At 48.2% G+C, this 16664-nt stretch overlaps 2 protein-coding genes across 14 annotated transcripts in view; one reads left to right on the forward strand and one right to left on the reverse strand.

The window, feature by feature from the left end:
• The first annotated feature begins 427 nt into the window (after positions 1-427).
• On the forward strand, positions 428-7301 carry DYNC2I2 (dynein 2 intermediate chain 2). The gene is made up of 9 exons (XM_040083720.2): positions 428-582; positions 1243-1497; positions 2178-2287; positions 3305-3462; positions 3895-4004; positions 4693-4860; positions 5246-5478; positions 6152-6309; positions 6888-7301. The coding sequence occupies exons 1-9, from the start codon at positions 505-507 to the stop codon at positions 7124-7126; spliced, it is 1509 nt and encodes a 502-aa protein (XP_039939654.1). The 5' UTR covers positions 428-504; the 3' UTR covers positions 7127-7301.
• Positions 7288-16664, reverse strand: part of SPTAN1 (spectrin alpha, non-erythrocytic 1) — a 45907-nt gene continuing 36530 nt past the window's right edge. For 9 of the 13 annotated variants that reach the window (XM_040083716.2, XM_040083715.2, XM_040083711.2 and 6 more), the window contains 14 exons: positions 16515-16613; positions 16085-16244; positions 15795-15871; positions 15434-15643; positions 14904-15200; positions 14329-14441; positions 13517-13534; positions 11685-11747; positions 10391-10445; positions 9712-9908; positions 9272-9325; positions 8722-8868; positions 8292-8439; positions 7288-7611 (listed from right to left, as the gene is read on the reverse strand). In XM_040083716.2, coding sequence (XP_039939650.1) covers positions 7486-7611; positions 8292-8439; positions 8722-8868; positions 9272-9325; positions 9712-9908; positions 10391-10445; positions 11685-11747; positions 13517-13534; positions 14329-14441; positions 14904-15200; positions 15434-15643; positions 15795-15871; positions 16085-16244; positions 16515-16613 — 1764 coding nt within the window. In that variant the 3' untranslated portion in view covers positions 7288-7485. The remainder of the gene's footprint in view (positions 7612-8291; positions 8440-8721; positions 8869-9271; positions 9326-9711; positions 9909-10390; positions 10446-11684; positions 11748-13516; positions 13535-14328; positions 14442-14903; positions 15201-15433; positions 15644-15794; positions 15872-16084; positions 16245-16514; positions 16614-16664) is intronic. The other 4 variants (XM_040083719.1, XM_040083718.1, XM_040083714.1 and 1 more) reach the window with 1 other exon arrangement.

The following is a 16664-nucleotide window of genomic DNA, read 5'->3' on the forward strand; positions in this document are numbered from 1 at the left end:
ACAAGAGCTCCCTCTCAAGGCGGCCCCGTCCCCCCTCCTCGCCGCGCTCGGTTTTGTCGCCCCCTCCCCGGCGCCATCTTAACTCCTGGCAGCCCCCCGCCCTTCGCCTGTGCCGCCACTCGTGCCCCCGGCGGCGCGGCGGGTCCAGCCGGGCCCCAGCGCAGCTGCGGCGGGAGCGACCGGAGGGAAGGAAGCAGCCTCCGTCGGACCCATGGCTCTAGCGAAGGTGCCGAGATAAGCCGCAGCCCTCTCCCGCGTGGAGCCACCGCCCGGGCAGCAGCGCCGCTCCGCGCCCTTCCCCAATATGGCCCCGCCCGGCTCAACTTACCGCTCGCGGGCTGGCGAGCCCGGCGCTCGGGTGATGTCACGGCGCGCCCGTTTCCATGGGAACCGGAGGCGCGGGCGGTGAGAGCGCCGCGGGCCGCGACCGCCGGGAGCGACCCCCGATCCCGCCGGGAGCGACCCCCGATCCCCCGGGACCGCCGGGCCCTCTCCGGCTGCGGCATGTTCGCGGACAGGACGGCACCCGGTGCCGACGTGCAGTCGCTGTGGAGGAGCGCCCGGAGCGCGCGTTGCGAGGCGGTGAGAGACCCCCGGGGCGGCCCCGCTCCGCGCTCTTGTACCACCGGGCCGGGCAGGGCCGGCTGGCAGGGCTGCGCCTTCCCCGGACCTTCTGGGATCGTGCCCTGACTTTCCCTTTCCCAGTTCGTCCCTGACCCCCCCGCAGGTCCCGCGGCTCCAGCGCTGCCCGGGACCGAGACCTCCCGCTCAGGAAGTTGTTGGCACCGTTCGGGGGCCGGGGCAGCGAGGCCTGTGTCTGCCCGCGGGGTCTGTCCCGTCAGCGTTTTGCTGATTTAGCCCCTCTGTGCGAATTGGCAAAGAACCGCAGTTTGAGAGCTGATAGCGCTGCGCTGTCACCGAGTGCGCTGCTCGCTCGTTAGTCTGGAGCTCGCTGCCTTCTTGCCTTCTCCCGTCCTTCCCATTCCACGCTAATTTAGAGCACTGCCTGAATCTGACTGGCATTCGGGCATCTCTGCCTCCGATCAGATTATGGGAAGGTCAAAACGCATCACCAACACCTGGGCAGGTGCGGAGGTACCCCGTGTTTAACCATGAACCAGAGCTGTGCAGAGGGGCTGGAATGTCTCCGTGTAAACGGCAGGAAGGGGAAGGTGCTTTGAAAGCGTTGTGCAACAATTGTTTTTCTGCGTGAATTATAGACTGCTTGTCTTCTTTTACTAGAAAGCTTGCCAGACTGGGAAAATTTCAACAGCAGAAGCTGCAGCACAGTCTCATATAGCCCGAGATGCTGCAGTGCAGACAGAACAGAGCAAAGATGCTGCCCAAGATTTCCAGCAAGAAGTCCAAGTAGATTACACTGGGCTTTTATCATTCCTTCAAAGAGTGGAGGATGCTGTTATCAAAGAGCTAAATAAAAACTGGAAAAGTCATGCCTTTGATGGCTTTGAAGTGAACTGGACAGATCAGGATGAAACAGTAAGTGACAAAATTCAGGTCATTGTCCAAGCAGAGTCAGTTACAATTACTCTGTTAGTTCTAGTTCTTATTGCTGTGATTGTTCTTGCCAGGTTCTAATAATTAAACATTACCAGTTGGATTGCCTTGGGGTTTTTTTCCAGCTTTCTCCTTGCTTGGTAAAACTGTTCTTCCCACTGGTGACTGAGCTGTAGCAGCAGTGAGAGGAGGAAGCCTGCAGTTGCTGTAGGCTTCTCTTCAGCCCCTTCAGAGCACTCCAGCCTAGCAGAGATCTAGGAACAGTTGCAGTCAGTGAGTTGGCAGCTCTGCCTGCTTAGATTATGTTTGTTTAGTGCATAGTGCTCAGGAATGGAAGCAATTTGTATCACACAGTACGTGTTGGGACTGGCATTTTCAAACTGTTACTTGTGGAGCTCAGCAAGTGCCAAACTCACACCTGGCAGCTGCTGTAAACTCTTAGGCACCGCCTTCCAGAGCTGTGCACTCTCTGAGAGGTTGTGTCTGAGTGACAGTTGTGTTGTGGGTTTGTTTCCCAACAGGAATTCAACAATATTTCACGTAAATTCTTGGACTGACGAAAACCCACACTGCAACCACGCAAGCACGTCGGGGTGGGCACAAATCTCATTTCTCTCTGTTCAGAGATTGTCACCTCAGTGCTTGGATTTGATCTCTTCCAGGTGTTGTGTTTGCATACACTGTCATACCCAGAGGCTCAGGATCGAAACCTGCAGGTCACCAGTGTTTCGTGGAATGCCACGGGATCTGTCATTGCATGTTCCTATGGCCGGTGAGTATCCGGATGGATTTGGGAGTGCAGCTGAGACTGATGTGATGTCTCAGGCTGACCTGAGGTCTAGATAGGTTTACTTTCTCTGCAGTAATAAAGTGACATATATATCTAAATCTATATATGCTCCTTATGCAAGTAAAATAATTAATCTTCAAAGTAACAAAATCTCAGGGAAGTCCTGAATTATATATTTTATTTCTTCTACCTTCCCCCATCCTGAAAATGGATACATGATCTTACTGACTTGTTTCTAGGTAGAGTCTGTTTGAAAAATGTAAAGAGCAGATGCACTTGCAAATATCTGTAGGTGAGGTTTGGGAGAATGCAGTTTATCTTCACCGAGATCGTGATGTTTAATGTGGTGTCTGAGCACCCTGGGTGAACCTGGCACCTGTTCACACATGTGCCTGGTGCCATGGACATGATACAACCCACGTTTAAGGATTTCTGAAATAAGGGTTTCACAAATCATTTATCTAATCCATTAATGTCTGTAGCAGCCCCCTCTTTCTTGGCCCTACTGCTGCCCTTATTTTTTTTAAATGCTCCCCTTTCCTTAGATTAAAAGCCCCAGCAAAAAGGGTATCTATGAGAGAATGCATAGGGAAGAGTAAAACAGGGCAAACCTGTATGTTAGTTGCTCCTTCTGCTTTCCCAGTCTACAACTGTTTGCAGATAAGGATGTGGTTTCTGTGTCTCTGGGTACCTTCAGCAGAATTCCTTCCATGTACTTTCCATATGCACCCTTTTGATTATTCCCATTATTTGAATGGTGAGTAGGTCTTGGAATAGGGAAATTGTACCCAAAATTTACTGGTTGCCACTCTGTTGTAAGCACAGACGTGTGCCCTGTCACATCCTGTATAAACCAGCCCACAGAGAGATTCCATCCCCTCATGATTCCTTCATGACAGGAGACAAAGCATTGAGGTGACCAGTGGGGAATCTCAGAGCCCTGCTGGACTGGAATCCTCTGGAACACACAAAGCAAGGTGTAGTTCTTTGTTCTTTCAGGTTGGATGATGGGGACTGGAGCACAGAAAAATCCTATGTTTGTACCTGGAATCTGGACAGAAGAGCGTTGAATCCACAGCACCCTGACCTGGTGGTGGATGTTCCCAGTTGTGTCATGTGCCTGGCTTTCCATCCCTCCCAGCCATCGCTGATAGCTGGTGGGTTGTTCTTACCTCAGACCATGCTTGAAACATACCCTTTTATCCTGCAACCTGGATCCTTCGGTTTCTCTCTCTGAGTCCAGCCTCAGAATTCCTGTAAAGGAACAGCATTGCAGCTCCTCAAACTGAGGAACTAATGCCCACCAACACAGATAAGTGCACTGTTGCATCTGAACTGGGACTTGCTCCCTTTTCAGTGACACCTGCCTTTATATCCCCTTCTCAGAGAGAGGTGACAGAAGGAAATCCAGCCCTGGCTGTAAGAGAATAAGCTTATTTCAGCAGAGTAATATTCTCTTACACCAGAACTAGCTGTGCCCTGCACAGAACTGCCCAGCCTTTGAAGCTGGTGGGTGTTTCCACCATTGCTCCTTTTGTGCATTTGTACTGAGCTGTCAGACCTTAGATGTTTTATGTTTGTCCTTTCAGGTGGCCTGTTCAGTGGGGAGTTGGTGGTGTGGGACACCAGCAGGACAGAAGACCCTGTGATCTGGAGGACAGGGATGACAGATGACACCCACACTGACCCAGTCTATCAGGTAACAGAGAACAGTGACAGCAGACAGGGCTGGGGCAGGTGAGAGTTGCCACGGCTCTGTGCCATCCCTTTGGTTCCCATCCACAGCCAGGCAGTTCATAGACATTGCAGCAGTTATACTCTTTTTTGGTTGGCTATTTCCCCCCAAATCTAGTTGCTGAACAGACACCTAGCCTCTAAAAAATAACTTCTCACTGTTCAGGATAGAAAAAGAGCCAACAATTAAAATCATTTATTAAGGGAGATGGAGTGGTTTAAAAACACAAATGGGAAAGTGTCACCAATCCTTGGAAGGTTAAAGCCACATGCTTTAAGGGGGTTTACAAGCTCATCATGCAGTCTGGCTTCCTAAGAGTTTGCTCTTCTGGGGCCCTGTGACTCTGAACATTCTGTGTATCTTTCTCATCTGCTATTCAAGAAAATGCTGTTATTTGGAGCTGGGTGAAAGTGCCATAAATGCCCATCCTAAAACTGAGAGCAGATGAACCATAGAAACTGCAATGGAGATTCAGCCCTAAACACCAGATGTGTTTCTCTCCTTGCATCTGTGTCTGTGCCAGCTCCAGCAGCTCGTTTGGTAGCAGGCTGGTGCCTGGCTCTGCTCCTGTGTCTGGGTAGATCCAGCAGGCTGCAGGGGCTGGGCAGGTGTGACAGTCCCAGTTGTTCTGAGCTCGTGGCATTTGGAACAGGTTAAGTGGTTACCTGAACCCAAGCACAGAAGCCACGCCCGGCTGTTGAGTGCCGCCACAGATGGGAAAATCCTCGTGTGGAGGGAGGAGCAGGATGGGCGGCTGGCCGTGGCTGAAGGATTTGCCATCGTGGCTCAGCAGATCCCTCGCAGCACACGGCTGAAGAAGGTGAGTTCAGCAGCTCAAAGAGCGCTCTTTCCACAAAAACACTCTGAACCCTGGAGCCCAAGTGTCAGAGCTTGCCCTGCTCCAAGAAGGGCCAGGAAAAGCCCCTTCTGAACATAGACACCCTTGATCCGTAGCTCCTTTGCCATACAGATATCATTCTTGGAAGACTGACAACAGCTGAGGTTTTGCCATGCTCTAAAGAGAAGTTGCTGGGATGGAGAACTTGCTTGCAACGTTAACTCATGTGAACCCCGCTGTAGGAAGGATTCAGTGCTACAAACACGGAGCTGTCACAAGCTGTGCTGTGAACAGCCCGCTGGGCCCCCAGCAGGCTCTGCCCTCCCTGGAGCCCCAGCTCACCCCAGCTCTGTGTCTCTTTCCCCAGATGGCGTGGGGAGAGGCAGCCGTGGGGGTGACCTCGCTGTCCTTCTCACACTTTGATGCGGGTGTGTTCGTCGTGGGTGTGGAAGGCGGGTGTTCCCTGAGGTGCTCCGCCACGGCGCAGGCTCCGGCTCTCCCGCGGCCCGCGGGCTCCGTTCCCCTCAGGGCCCCGGCGGAATTCGCCTTCTCCCCTCACGCTGGGCCCGTGTACTCCGTGAGCTGCTCGCCCTTCCACAGGCAAGTGCTGCTGGCTCTAAACAAAGATTTTTCAAATAGCTCCTGGGGGTGGGTACAAGTTACAAAAAAAGGGTCAACTGGCATTAGGAACCCCCCGATGTAGGAGAGACAACATCCACTGGGCTCTGGTGAAGCTGCATGTGGGCACATGAGCAATGTTAGCACCTTCCTTAGATCTGTTACAATTAAAGTTCAGTTTAAAGCCAAGGAGATGAAAACGTCCCTCACTTGGGCAGATCATTAAGTATTTTACTGAAGATTTTTCTGACATTAGCAGCTGCCAGAATTTAAATGAGAAGCTCCCATCTCTGCCAGCAATTCACCCACCATCCGTGGAGGCCCCAAGCCCTGTTTCTGTGAAACATGCTGACAGCCCAGGTTTGCATTTAATTTGCATGAGACAAGCCCAACTCGAACAATGCCCAGCTCTAGATCAGCAGTTCTCAGGCAGCCCTGGGCCACAACCCATCAGTGGTCAATACAAGCCCTCATTAAGCTTAATTGAGGGCAGTAACAAAGCTGCATTTCTACAGCCCACAGCGCAGCTAGGCAATTGCTGCTTTAGGAAACACGGGCCTTTACAAAGAAGGAATATTGTCCGAGGTCACGCTCCTTGACTGATTTTTGTTCTTTAACAATAAAACAAATATTTCTTGCTTCCTGCCTCCCCCAGGAACCTCTTTCTGAGCTGTGGGACCGATGGACAAGTTCACTTGCACTCCATGTTGCAGGCACAGCCCCTCTTTGCTCTGCAGTTATCAAAGAAATACCTGTTCTGTGTATGCTGGTCTCCAGTTCGACCACTGGTTTTTGCAGCTGCGTCTGGGGAAGGCAAGTAACTGCAGGTGCCTCCTCTTGAACATAAAATGAAGAGTGTGCCGGGTATTAATTAGTCAAGTCGACTGTACCGAGTAGCAGATCCCACTAGCACAGAGCAGTGGATGTTGTTTGTGCTGTGTAATTAGTACAAAGGAGTAATTGACTTTAGCAACGTCAACCAGCACAGCTGTTTTTCACTTCTGATGGTACCTGTAAATCTGTTGCCACAGTCATTTGCAGGAATACAGCACAGCAGGATCACTGTGGCTAAATCTATTTCCATCTTGTTTCTGACATCTACTGCCAGAACTAATGGTTTAAAATGAAAACTTTTTCTTTAGAAAATTGCCCAAACACTTTTGAGTTAAAGAACTGAGATCTCACAGAATCTGGCAAGCTGGTTTCAGGTTTCTGACAGCAGAACAAATCCATGCTGCCTGCAGTAATGTCAGCTGTCTGTCACAGCCTAGACACCTATCAGCAGGGGAAACAGGTTAAAAATAACTCTCAGTGCCAGACAAAGCAGATACTTACCTGCTGTTAGATACGGTGTCTGTTGCCATGAACGCAATGAATGTCTGTGTCTGCAGGAGAGGTGCACCTGTTTGACCTGGCGAGGAGCATGCAGAAGCCCACAGTGTCCCTGAAGCAGTCCACGAGCGGCTGCCCTGTGTATTGTTTGGAATTCAACACCAAGCACACGCGGCTCCTGGCAGCAGGGGATGCTGCTGGGACAGTCAAAGTCTGGCAGCTGAGCTCCGACTTCACAGAGCAGGGACCAAGGGAAATGAGTCACCTGGAGCAGCTGGCAAATGAGATCATGGACTGAGGGAGCAGCACAACAGCAAGGTGAAGCTTTAACTGCCCTGACTCCAGAACAGTTCCCCACTCACCTATTCCAGTGTTGGCCTGGAAAACACAGGTAACCAACAGCTGGAGTTGCCTCCATATAACAGTTAAATTTGCATTTAACCATTAAACACAAGATGATGTGGTTCGACCAGTAACTTTTATTGAAGCACACTGCAACATGTTTCTTTTCCCTAAGAGTTTTAAGCTAAGCACTTTAAGGTTACATCATAAAGTAACATTGATTATTGTAGAGCACGAAGAGAGAGAGACACATGCAGAGCTACAGTCAGCAAACGTGAGCATGTCCTTTGCATCTTTTGGTACTAGTGTTTCAGATCAATTCACAAAGAGTGAACGTGTAAATTCTATGTAGTCGTAGGCAGAAGGCAGTTCCCTGCCCTTGCCATCCATGTAGGGTTTCATGTGAGAGATGCAATAATCGGCCTGTTCCCGGGTCAGGTTCTGAAAGAGAGAGAGAGTGTGGGGGTGAGAGGGCTGTGGGGCTGCCAAGGGGCATTGACAGGCAGCCCTCCCATTCCCCGGGGCAGAAACCAGCACAACTACACCCAGCACCCAGCATGGAAATACTCTGGCTGTTGGCACTATTTGGTTAAGGGTTGGAAAGCCTGAGCAGAGTCTTCCCAGTGAATAGAAGATGGAACAGGTAACTGGGACAAGGAAGCACTGCAAACTCTTTATTTCCCTGCCAGCTGGTGGTATTCAGACAGGAAAAACTTGCTGTCTTGGCAGGGCAGTGAGAAGGAGGAGATGTTCATACTGTCTAAACTTAGGCTCAAGGTTTTCCTTTGAATTGCTGTCTGGAGAAACATCCCCCCTCCAGTTTCCCAAATGATGGAAGGGAAGTTCTGAAGACAGTGCACTCCCAGGCTTTTGAGTAGCTCTTGTTTTATTCAACCTGAGCAGTTCTTTGGTACGTAAAGCTTTTCCTCTTCCTCTATAGAGCCAAAAAAGCAACTGAGTGGGACTGTCACAGCAATTTCAGTGTTTGTTGCAGGGGATCTCCTGGCATGCTCAGAACTGACTCAGCCCCTGTGACATGAGCCTCCAAGCCCTTAGTGCTGGGCTTTATCTACGAACAAAAGCTTTGTGTTCCTCCCTGGGAGCTGACAACCAGCACTTACCTGGTAGAGCTCCTCCTTGGTCACGTAGGGCTTCCCCTCAGAGCTGAGGGCACGGAAAGCGCTCTCGATCTCCTCGCTGGATTTCACGTTCTCCGTTTCCCGGCTGATCATGAAGGCCATGTACTCCTGCAGCGAGACGTGTCCATCCCTGCCAGCGAAACACAGTGTGAGCACAGCACTGCCAGGCCCTCCAGAGAGGGGCTGGAACGGTTCTGGAAGGAGTGGAAGTCTTAACGGAGGAGACTCAACACCAGATCATTCTCTGAAAGTGAATTTCTTCTTTATAAACGTCAGTCTTGCCTCCCTAAAGGCTTTCACATGAGTCATTGTAAAAACAACCACAGCTCTCAGCCTTTGAAGGACCTTCCAGCCAACTCCCCAGCCAATACCTCTGTGTATTCTGCAGTACAGAAAGGTCCAGCTCACATACCTGTTGGGATCTACAGTGTCAAGAATAGACTCAAACTCAGGGTCTGGCTCTCCTTCCTCAACCATGGGCAGATCGTAGCCAAGAGAGCGCAAGCAAGACTTAAACTCCTGGTGATTAAGTCGTCCAGATTTGTCCTTGTCAAAGTGCCTAAAAACATAAAACCAGAACCCACATGTGTCAGTTATTAGTCCTGAGAGCTGTAAAGTGGGCTGAAAGGCAGATCAAGGTTATAACCAGGCCCTATTCTGGACAAATGAGTTTGTATCAATAAGTAGTTCTATCTAGCATACATGAAAAATATGCACAAATTCTTAACTTTGCTTAATAATCACCCCTCCCCTACCAAAACCACCCCAGTTATATTCCCAGCTGGAATGCATTGGCACTGCCAGCAGCAGGGGCTGGAGGCTGTTCCCCTCTGGCAGAGAATAGAGCATCTCAGCATAAAGGGGCAGACAACAAAGGAGCCACGAATGAATCCTGCAAACAGGATCCACGTCCCAGAAATATCTCCCAGGCCTTCCTCTGGCACATGTTCCTTGCGACTCACTTGAACATCATGCTGAACTCCTTCAGGGCCTCCTCGGTGACTCCAGTGGTGTTCCTGAAAAGGAAGCAGCAAAGCTCATTAGCAGTTCCTGAGCTGTGGTATTCCAAGTCCAGTGGCTGCACCACAAAGTGAGGACAAGAGCAAACAACCACTCAGTGTGGGAACGCTTGTACTTATTCCACAGAACAAAATCTTTCCACTAAGATCCCACCCTTGCTCATGGCCAATGGGAGCTATTCCAAAACTGCTCACTTCATCCCTCAGGACGGAACTGGGAGGTGGTGGGGATGCACAAGCTCAGTGCATCCACTGCTCTGAGCACAGGAGACTCTTTAGCACAGCCCATGCAAGGCTGGCTGCAGGCAGGGGCAGCTGTGGCTCCTGTCTTTCCCCCAGCCCCAGTCCGACACTTCAAACCACACGTGGGGGCCGGGCAGTACCGGGCTTGGATCTGCTGTTCCAGGTTGTGTTGCATCCTCATTCCCAGCTGGTCCAGCTGGTCCCACTGCTGTGCCAGCCCCACAGTGCTGTGTTCTGTGTATTTGTTGTCCAAGATAAGTGCCTCTTCCATGGCTGCGCCAAGGTCCTCAATCTTCTTCAGCTGGCTCCTCATAGCTCGGATTTCTTGGTGCTTACGCTGTGAGAAGGGAATAAAGAGGAGAGAAATCATGGAGCACCAGAAAAAAAAAAACCCAAACACTTACAAGAGTTAGAACAGAGGCTGTCAGGGAGGAAAGGTTATATTAGTTCTACATACTGGGATTTGTGAAATTAAATTCAGGGCATGCTCATCTTCATGCTCACTATCAACCAGGGCTTGCAAACCAGTTCTGGAGACTAAAAAGCCTCTTATTAGGAAATGTGCTGAAAATACTGTATCCTCTCTCAGCCCTACCCCACCTCCTTTACGAAAAAGGAAAAAAAAAGAAAAACTACATCAGTGTTGTTTAATGGCCTGCAATGTAAGTAAACATCAGGTATGTAAACAGATAATACCAGAGGTGTCCAAATGTCTAAAATCAATTAAGATTTTCCCACACAATTACATGCATTTCCCTTCCTGCCATGTTCCCAAGCCAGCTGGAAATGCTGTTTTAGCCACAGGTGCGCATCACTTACTTTAGTAGCTTCCAGCTGTGACTCCAGTGTTCCTGATTCCTCCACCATACATGACCTAAAAACAGAACAACAGTGAGAGAAGGCACTTATCTCATAAAAAAATGGCACGTGGGGCTTGAAATTAACTGTCCTTCCTTGAAATGAAAAATCCTTACAGATATTTAAACACTGGTTTTGTGTATTGTTTATTCTGACTCATCCTATTTCAGACTGACGCTGTACATTTTGTCTGATTCTTATTTCTGAATATAGTTAATTTCTAGCCCCATTTGAAAGGCAACGTGATCAGCAGCCACACTTCATGCCAGACTCGAAGCACCCCCGCTTTACTGCACCTGATGGAATTAGAATTTAGTGCAGTCCCTGCCCCGTGCCCAGCACACACCACACACACCAACTGCAGGTGAGTCACTGGGGATGGGCTGTATTTGCAGTCAGGTACAGGAGCTCTACAAAAGGTGTGTTACAAAGGGGAAAATGAGGGTAAAAAAAAGATGGTGAGAACTACTGGTTTGGTTGAAAAGTAATCTTAATGTGGCAAAATCCTCGCAGAGAGCTACAGACCTCTGCTGCTCAGTAGTGCCTGGTGGAAAGGTGCCTTTCCCACCCCACCTCTCCATGCTGCACCCAGAGCAGCTGAGGTTCAGCCACTCTGCCCAGTGATTTCCACCCTGAGCTTTACATGCAGGTCCCCACAGTGGCCAGGAGCTCCAAGATCTTCATACAGACTAGCTATGGACAGTCTCTGGATGCTGCTCTTCCCCCCAACCCAAGCAATCTCTAAAGCAGCCATGTTTGGGAATCTCTGTCCTTCCAACACGTACGGTGAGAGCTCGCACTGGATGACCCACACATGGACAGTGAGTCTGGGTGCTGTGCAGGTGGGGCGTCCTCTGACTCTGGGGTATTAAAGTTCCTAAAACCTGAATCTCTGGTATTTCAGTCACTAAAACCAGGTTTTCATCCCCACTGGACTCTGTCTTCCCACATACTTTTGAACTTCTTGAGAATGGGGATTTCAAGTCCTGAATCACTCTGTAGCAATGAAAATGCACCAAACATCTGGGTGTTTCTCACCACAGGGTTAAGGCTCAGACTCAATGCCCGCCTAGAGATGAAGCACGCGCCCAGAGCCTTGAGCAGGAAGCTGGGAACCAACCGTGGAAAGAACCAACAGGGAAACAAACCTCCAAGCATCTCTAAGCCGTGAAAGTTAGTTGGAAGGAAAGCGAGCCTTGGAATTAACGAGTGCGTTTGAAAACCAAAGTGAGGTAAGAAAATAAGAGGAAAAAACCTTCCAGATAGATCATCCCCAACTTCATACTGATAGACACGAATGACACGACGATATGCTATGCTAGTCAAAGGAAAGAAACCAAGTAAATTCCAAAAAGGAAGGAAGAAAGAACAGAGGAAAGAACACACCAAAACATGGCCACTGCAGTGGAGCCACACTCCAAGCCAGCACTGCCTTGCAGCAAACACAAGCAAGTACTTAATGAGAGAAAATTATTTAAATGCTGGTTGCACATACACAAAAATAAAGCATTATTATTTTCATGTCGGTCACAAAAAAGTGAGTCTCTCTAAGAGACAAACTGAAGTTTTGCAGTTAGTTCATCTACAGATTGTTTAAAAGCATTTTTCTTCCTAAACTCCAAATTGTTCTTGCTCCCTTCCCCAAAGAACACCCCTCCCAGGCCGTGCCGGGCACACACAAGCTGCAAAGCAAGGAGTGTGCAGGGCAGCTCTTCTGACACTTCCCTGAAGCTTTGCCTTCCCTCTCGCCAAGCCAGGCTAAGCACAGCCAGTGCCCCTTGGAACTAAATCCGTGTTTTTAATCTATGCACAGAGAATTAGGGACAATTTCTGCCTGGCATATCAGCAGCCCTCTGGTAATTTGTTCAACAAAAGAGCCTGGCATGAGGATCTCTAACTCTGACCCTGCGTCTTTCAGTGAATGGCTCCTTTCTGTTCACTCCTTCTTGGATACCAGAACCAATCTACAACACTGGTGGACAAAGGAGCAGGGAATTCAGCATCCATTCCAGGAAAATCTGCTCAGTTCCATTAAACTGTACAACAAAACCAGGGCAAACTATTTTTATCTAGCAGGACACAAGAGACTGTGATCATTACAGAACAAATAAGCAGCAGAATTATCTGTGAAGATTCCACCCTTTTATTAGGAGAAGCTTTCTCTTTAGGAGCAAGGCCCTGGCCTCTTCCAGCCCTGTGCACAGGCTCACACACAGCCTCTGCCCTGGCCCAGAGACTGCTGGCATTTGACATCACCTCTTATCACAAAGCTTCCACTGTACTGAGACTCGTCCTGCTGAAGGAATTTAACTGGACAGACACATTTCCAGAGGCTTTGGTAGTCTGAAAACATTTAAAGATCTTATTATTTCCTTTCCACTTCCAGACAAATGGCCAGCACACATCCTCATTAGGAACCATTGCTGTGGACACAGGGTGGGCTTAAAACTGCTGGCAAACTCCAACAGCTTCTTGTATTCATGTTGGAAGGCTGGTTTTCTCCTTTCAAGGCTAAAATTGTGTGGGCCATGGTTCTGCAGCAGATTAAAAATGGGTAGTCCATATTTGCAAACTACAGGGTTTTAAGATACGTATTTTCAGCAAAATGTTGTAAGAATCTTTCCTTCTCCTTATCAAAAGCAGTCAATATTTTGGAGATTTCACTGTTCTCGGAACAGTTCTGGTCAAATGTTTTATTTCATTAAGCAAGTCTCTTAAGCTGAAAAACTAGAAATATCAGAATAGCCTGCCTTTGGAAAGCAGCTACACTCTCACATATCTCCTCAAATTATGAGGCTTTTCCTGTGCAAGCCCTCAGAGAAAGCAAGAGCAAAAGTCAGGAATTCCATGGTGTGCCAGTGGCTGCCTGTTGTAATTCTGCTTTTGACTAGGAAATTGTTATGTTCCTACTGGTTTATAGTTAACTACTCCAAAATCTTGTTTCCTGTGTCTGTGCACCTCAGCAAAAGGTTGTTCTTTTCAAAGAGGGGTTTGAGCACAGCTTTCACAAGCGATGTAACGACAGGAGAAAACACACAGAGCAGAACACGCCACCAAAATTTGAAAGATATAAAATTCAATACTAACCCATCTAGCAGGTAAGTCCTGTAGAATGTGAAGATCCAAACATCAGGCAGCAGGACAGAGAGAAGACAGTAAGACAGGGATAGAGATTTGGGTGGGAAGCAAACATCAAAAAGTTAAAAATCATATTTGTATTTCATTATTTCATGAAGACACATACAGAACTATTTGTAAACACACAGACAGAGAATCACAGGGTTACATGGAACAGAGCTCACCTCCTCTGACCCCCAGCCAGAACCTGTCAGAGCTGCTAACAGCACTGACTGAGGGCAGGCACCTGCAATGCTCAACCTTGAGACTTCTTATTTCTAACACAGTTGTTAAATCTTTACTCCCTCTCCTTAGAGAGGGTTATTATTAGACAGTAGCCCTGGGAAATGACTATGAAGTTTTAAGCTCTTCTTTCTCTGTTTGAACTCCAGTAAGATTCTCAGTACACCACTCAATACAAAAGGGGCATTAACAGAAATGCCGCTGGCACTTCAGAGTCAGCTTGGAGCTATTTGTGCTCCACCTCCCCAGCTGTGCTGCAGCCTAGTTCAGGAATAACTGGAGAAAAATGAAGTCCCGGATAACTGGAATTGCTGCAGGAGAATTAATTCAGAAATAGGAACATTTTTAAAGTCTGGTGTTTCAGGGCTTTCCTTTCCCCTGTAGCTAATGGGGCCTCCCTCGAACCCCAGCTGCAGCGAGCGGACAAGTCCCGATGAGCTGTTTTTCAGTAGGAGACATTTACAACTTTGACAGTCCGAAGAGATGAAGGATGCACACAAATACTACCTAAGGGCAGGTCCTGGAAAGACAAACTCTACCTGGTCTCCTGAATCCACTGATGGAAGGCATTGGCATGCTGAGCAAATTCCTGACGCAGTTTGTCATTTTCTTCCTGCCTTCGCTGCTCCTTCTGCAGCTCCAGTTCACGTTCCTGAGAAATGAACAATGGTAATTTCAGAGAAATAAAGGGATTGGTCTCATCCTGTAACAGAAAGCAAAAACTAAAAGCAGGATCCCAGCAGAGTTCTAAGCCTCAAAACAAGATTGAGTTCTTGGTGTCGTGGCTATCTAGAAAAAAGCATCTCGGGTGATAATTCAGAACTGAAGTCCTGAGAACTGGAACTGAACCAGCAGTTACTTCACTGCATAGCAGAGAAGTAAAACTTACATTACAGTTAGGAAGTGAGACACATGTGCTTTGCCTTTGGAAGAGCCACAAATGGAAAACCATGAGAACAACCGACAATATCACAATTTTTCTTTGCTCACAAATTTTGAGATATTTTGACTGTTTTACGATGACAAAATCTTGTACCGTTATCTCAGAGAACAACCTCTAGGGACAACTGAAAGGTCATGAACTATGAAGAGAATCTTTCCCTCACTGACTTGCCTTGATAATTTTCTGCAGATTCCTCCAGGTTTCTTCAAGAGCCTCCATAGTGAACCAAGTGTAGGGGTTGGAGGCCACACGGAAGCTCTTGATCTGACGATCAAGCTCTGCCAGCTGGTTGAAATCAGCTTGGGCAGAACTTAGGGAGGAACGGAAAGCGTCGTGAGCTTCTCTCAGGGCTTTGATTTCCTCCAGTGAGTTGCAGCGCACAGGATCCGTCAGGTCCTCCTCAGCATTCTCAAACCAACTGTTGAAGGCAGAGGCCTTCTTTGCGAAAGTCAGGAACAGATCCTCAACCTTGACAAGAGAAAAAATCCAGTTGTTCACTAATGGAAACATTCTGTATGAGCTCATCTGGAATTAACTTGCAAGAATTTGCCTTGCAAGCATCTCAGAAATTCTTATGTTAATTCTCCAGGATCTCCAAAATCATTAGCTGCGAAAGCATGAACAAGCTACAGAAGTTGCGTGTGTGCATTTTTTATCAAGTGCACAATTAAATTTTTGTAGCCCCATGGTTGGCCACTCACCTTTCTGAAGTGCTCCTGAGCCTCCAAGAGTTTCTTTTTCCTGGCAGCAGAATTAGCCAGTAGCTGATTCCAGCGTTTCATCAAGGAAGCGTGCCGGGCCTCGATGGCCTTGGACTGGATGTGCTTGGCTGCAAGCAGCTGGTCTTTCAGAGCAGTGATGTTTGCAATTCCCTCCTGCTGGAAAGCCTGAAGTCCAGCATCAAACGTTTCCTGAAGCATTAAAAGAACAAAAGGTATTTTAGATTGTATCTTTCTTTAGCCCTTCCAATACCCTGCATGCATTTCAAACACGGATTCTTGTGTGTTCACGAGAGTTCAGCTGGTCCCTCCCTCAGGGGGTGGCAGCAGCATCAGCACTGACCTGTTTGGTGAGCAAGGTTTGCACTGAAGAGAGATCACGTCCGTAATCATCTGTCTTCAGACTGTTTTCCTTCTCTCCTGGAAAATGAAACAAATTTTGCAAAAATGTCATTTCTCCATCTCGAACATTCCCTCTGTTCCAGGCTGGGTTACTGTAAAAGCATAAAGCAGAGACAGCACTGCTGGTTACTCTGGGCTTAGGTCTGCCTGTTACAACAGCACATGAGGAGCTACTGGAGACCTTTTTTGGTTTGTTTGTGACCAGATATTGTACTCCAGTACAGAACATACCTATCCACGACTCCACCACATCTGCTTTCCAGTTGAACTGGAGGAAGGCTGAGTTCTCATCCAGTTTGGCTTTCCTCTGAGCTGCTGCTTTCTCCAGATCTGACACCTTGCCTCTGAGCCCCTTCATCTTGGCAGTGATGTTGGCCTCGTGGTGATTGTTCTATGTGACAGGGAGGAAAAAAAATACAGGCATCCTGTGTGATATTAAAGTCATCTGAGGCATTCAGGACATCGGTGACAAAGCAAGGACTTCAGCTGAAAGATATCATCTCAGAAACAGCTTGGGAAAGCAAAACACCTACAGCTTATTCAGGCACAAAAAATGAGTAAGAGCTCTTTTCAAAGACATGACAGAGAAGAGCGAGTCTACTGTAACATGAAGGTGTCCTGGGGAGCCTTTGAAGGTTTCTCTTTTCTAGTTCATGCTCACCTTTTTAATGAGATCCTCTCCATTAGCACAGACATCATTCACTCTGTCCTTGTGGACAGTAAAATCAGTCTCAAATGCCTCGTGCTTCTTCAGCAAGCCCTGCAAATACAAGACATAGGCACTTCTAAAAAGAATTTCTCACAATTTATT

The sequence above is a fragment of the Hirundo rustica genome, chromosome 20, assembly GCF_015227805.2.
Source record: "Hirundo rustica isolate bHirRus1 chromosome 20, bHirRus1.pri.v3, whole genome shotgun sequence".
NCBI classification, from domain to species: Eukaryota; Metazoa; Chordata; class Aves; order Passeriformes; family Hirundinidae; genus Hirundo; species Hirundo rustica.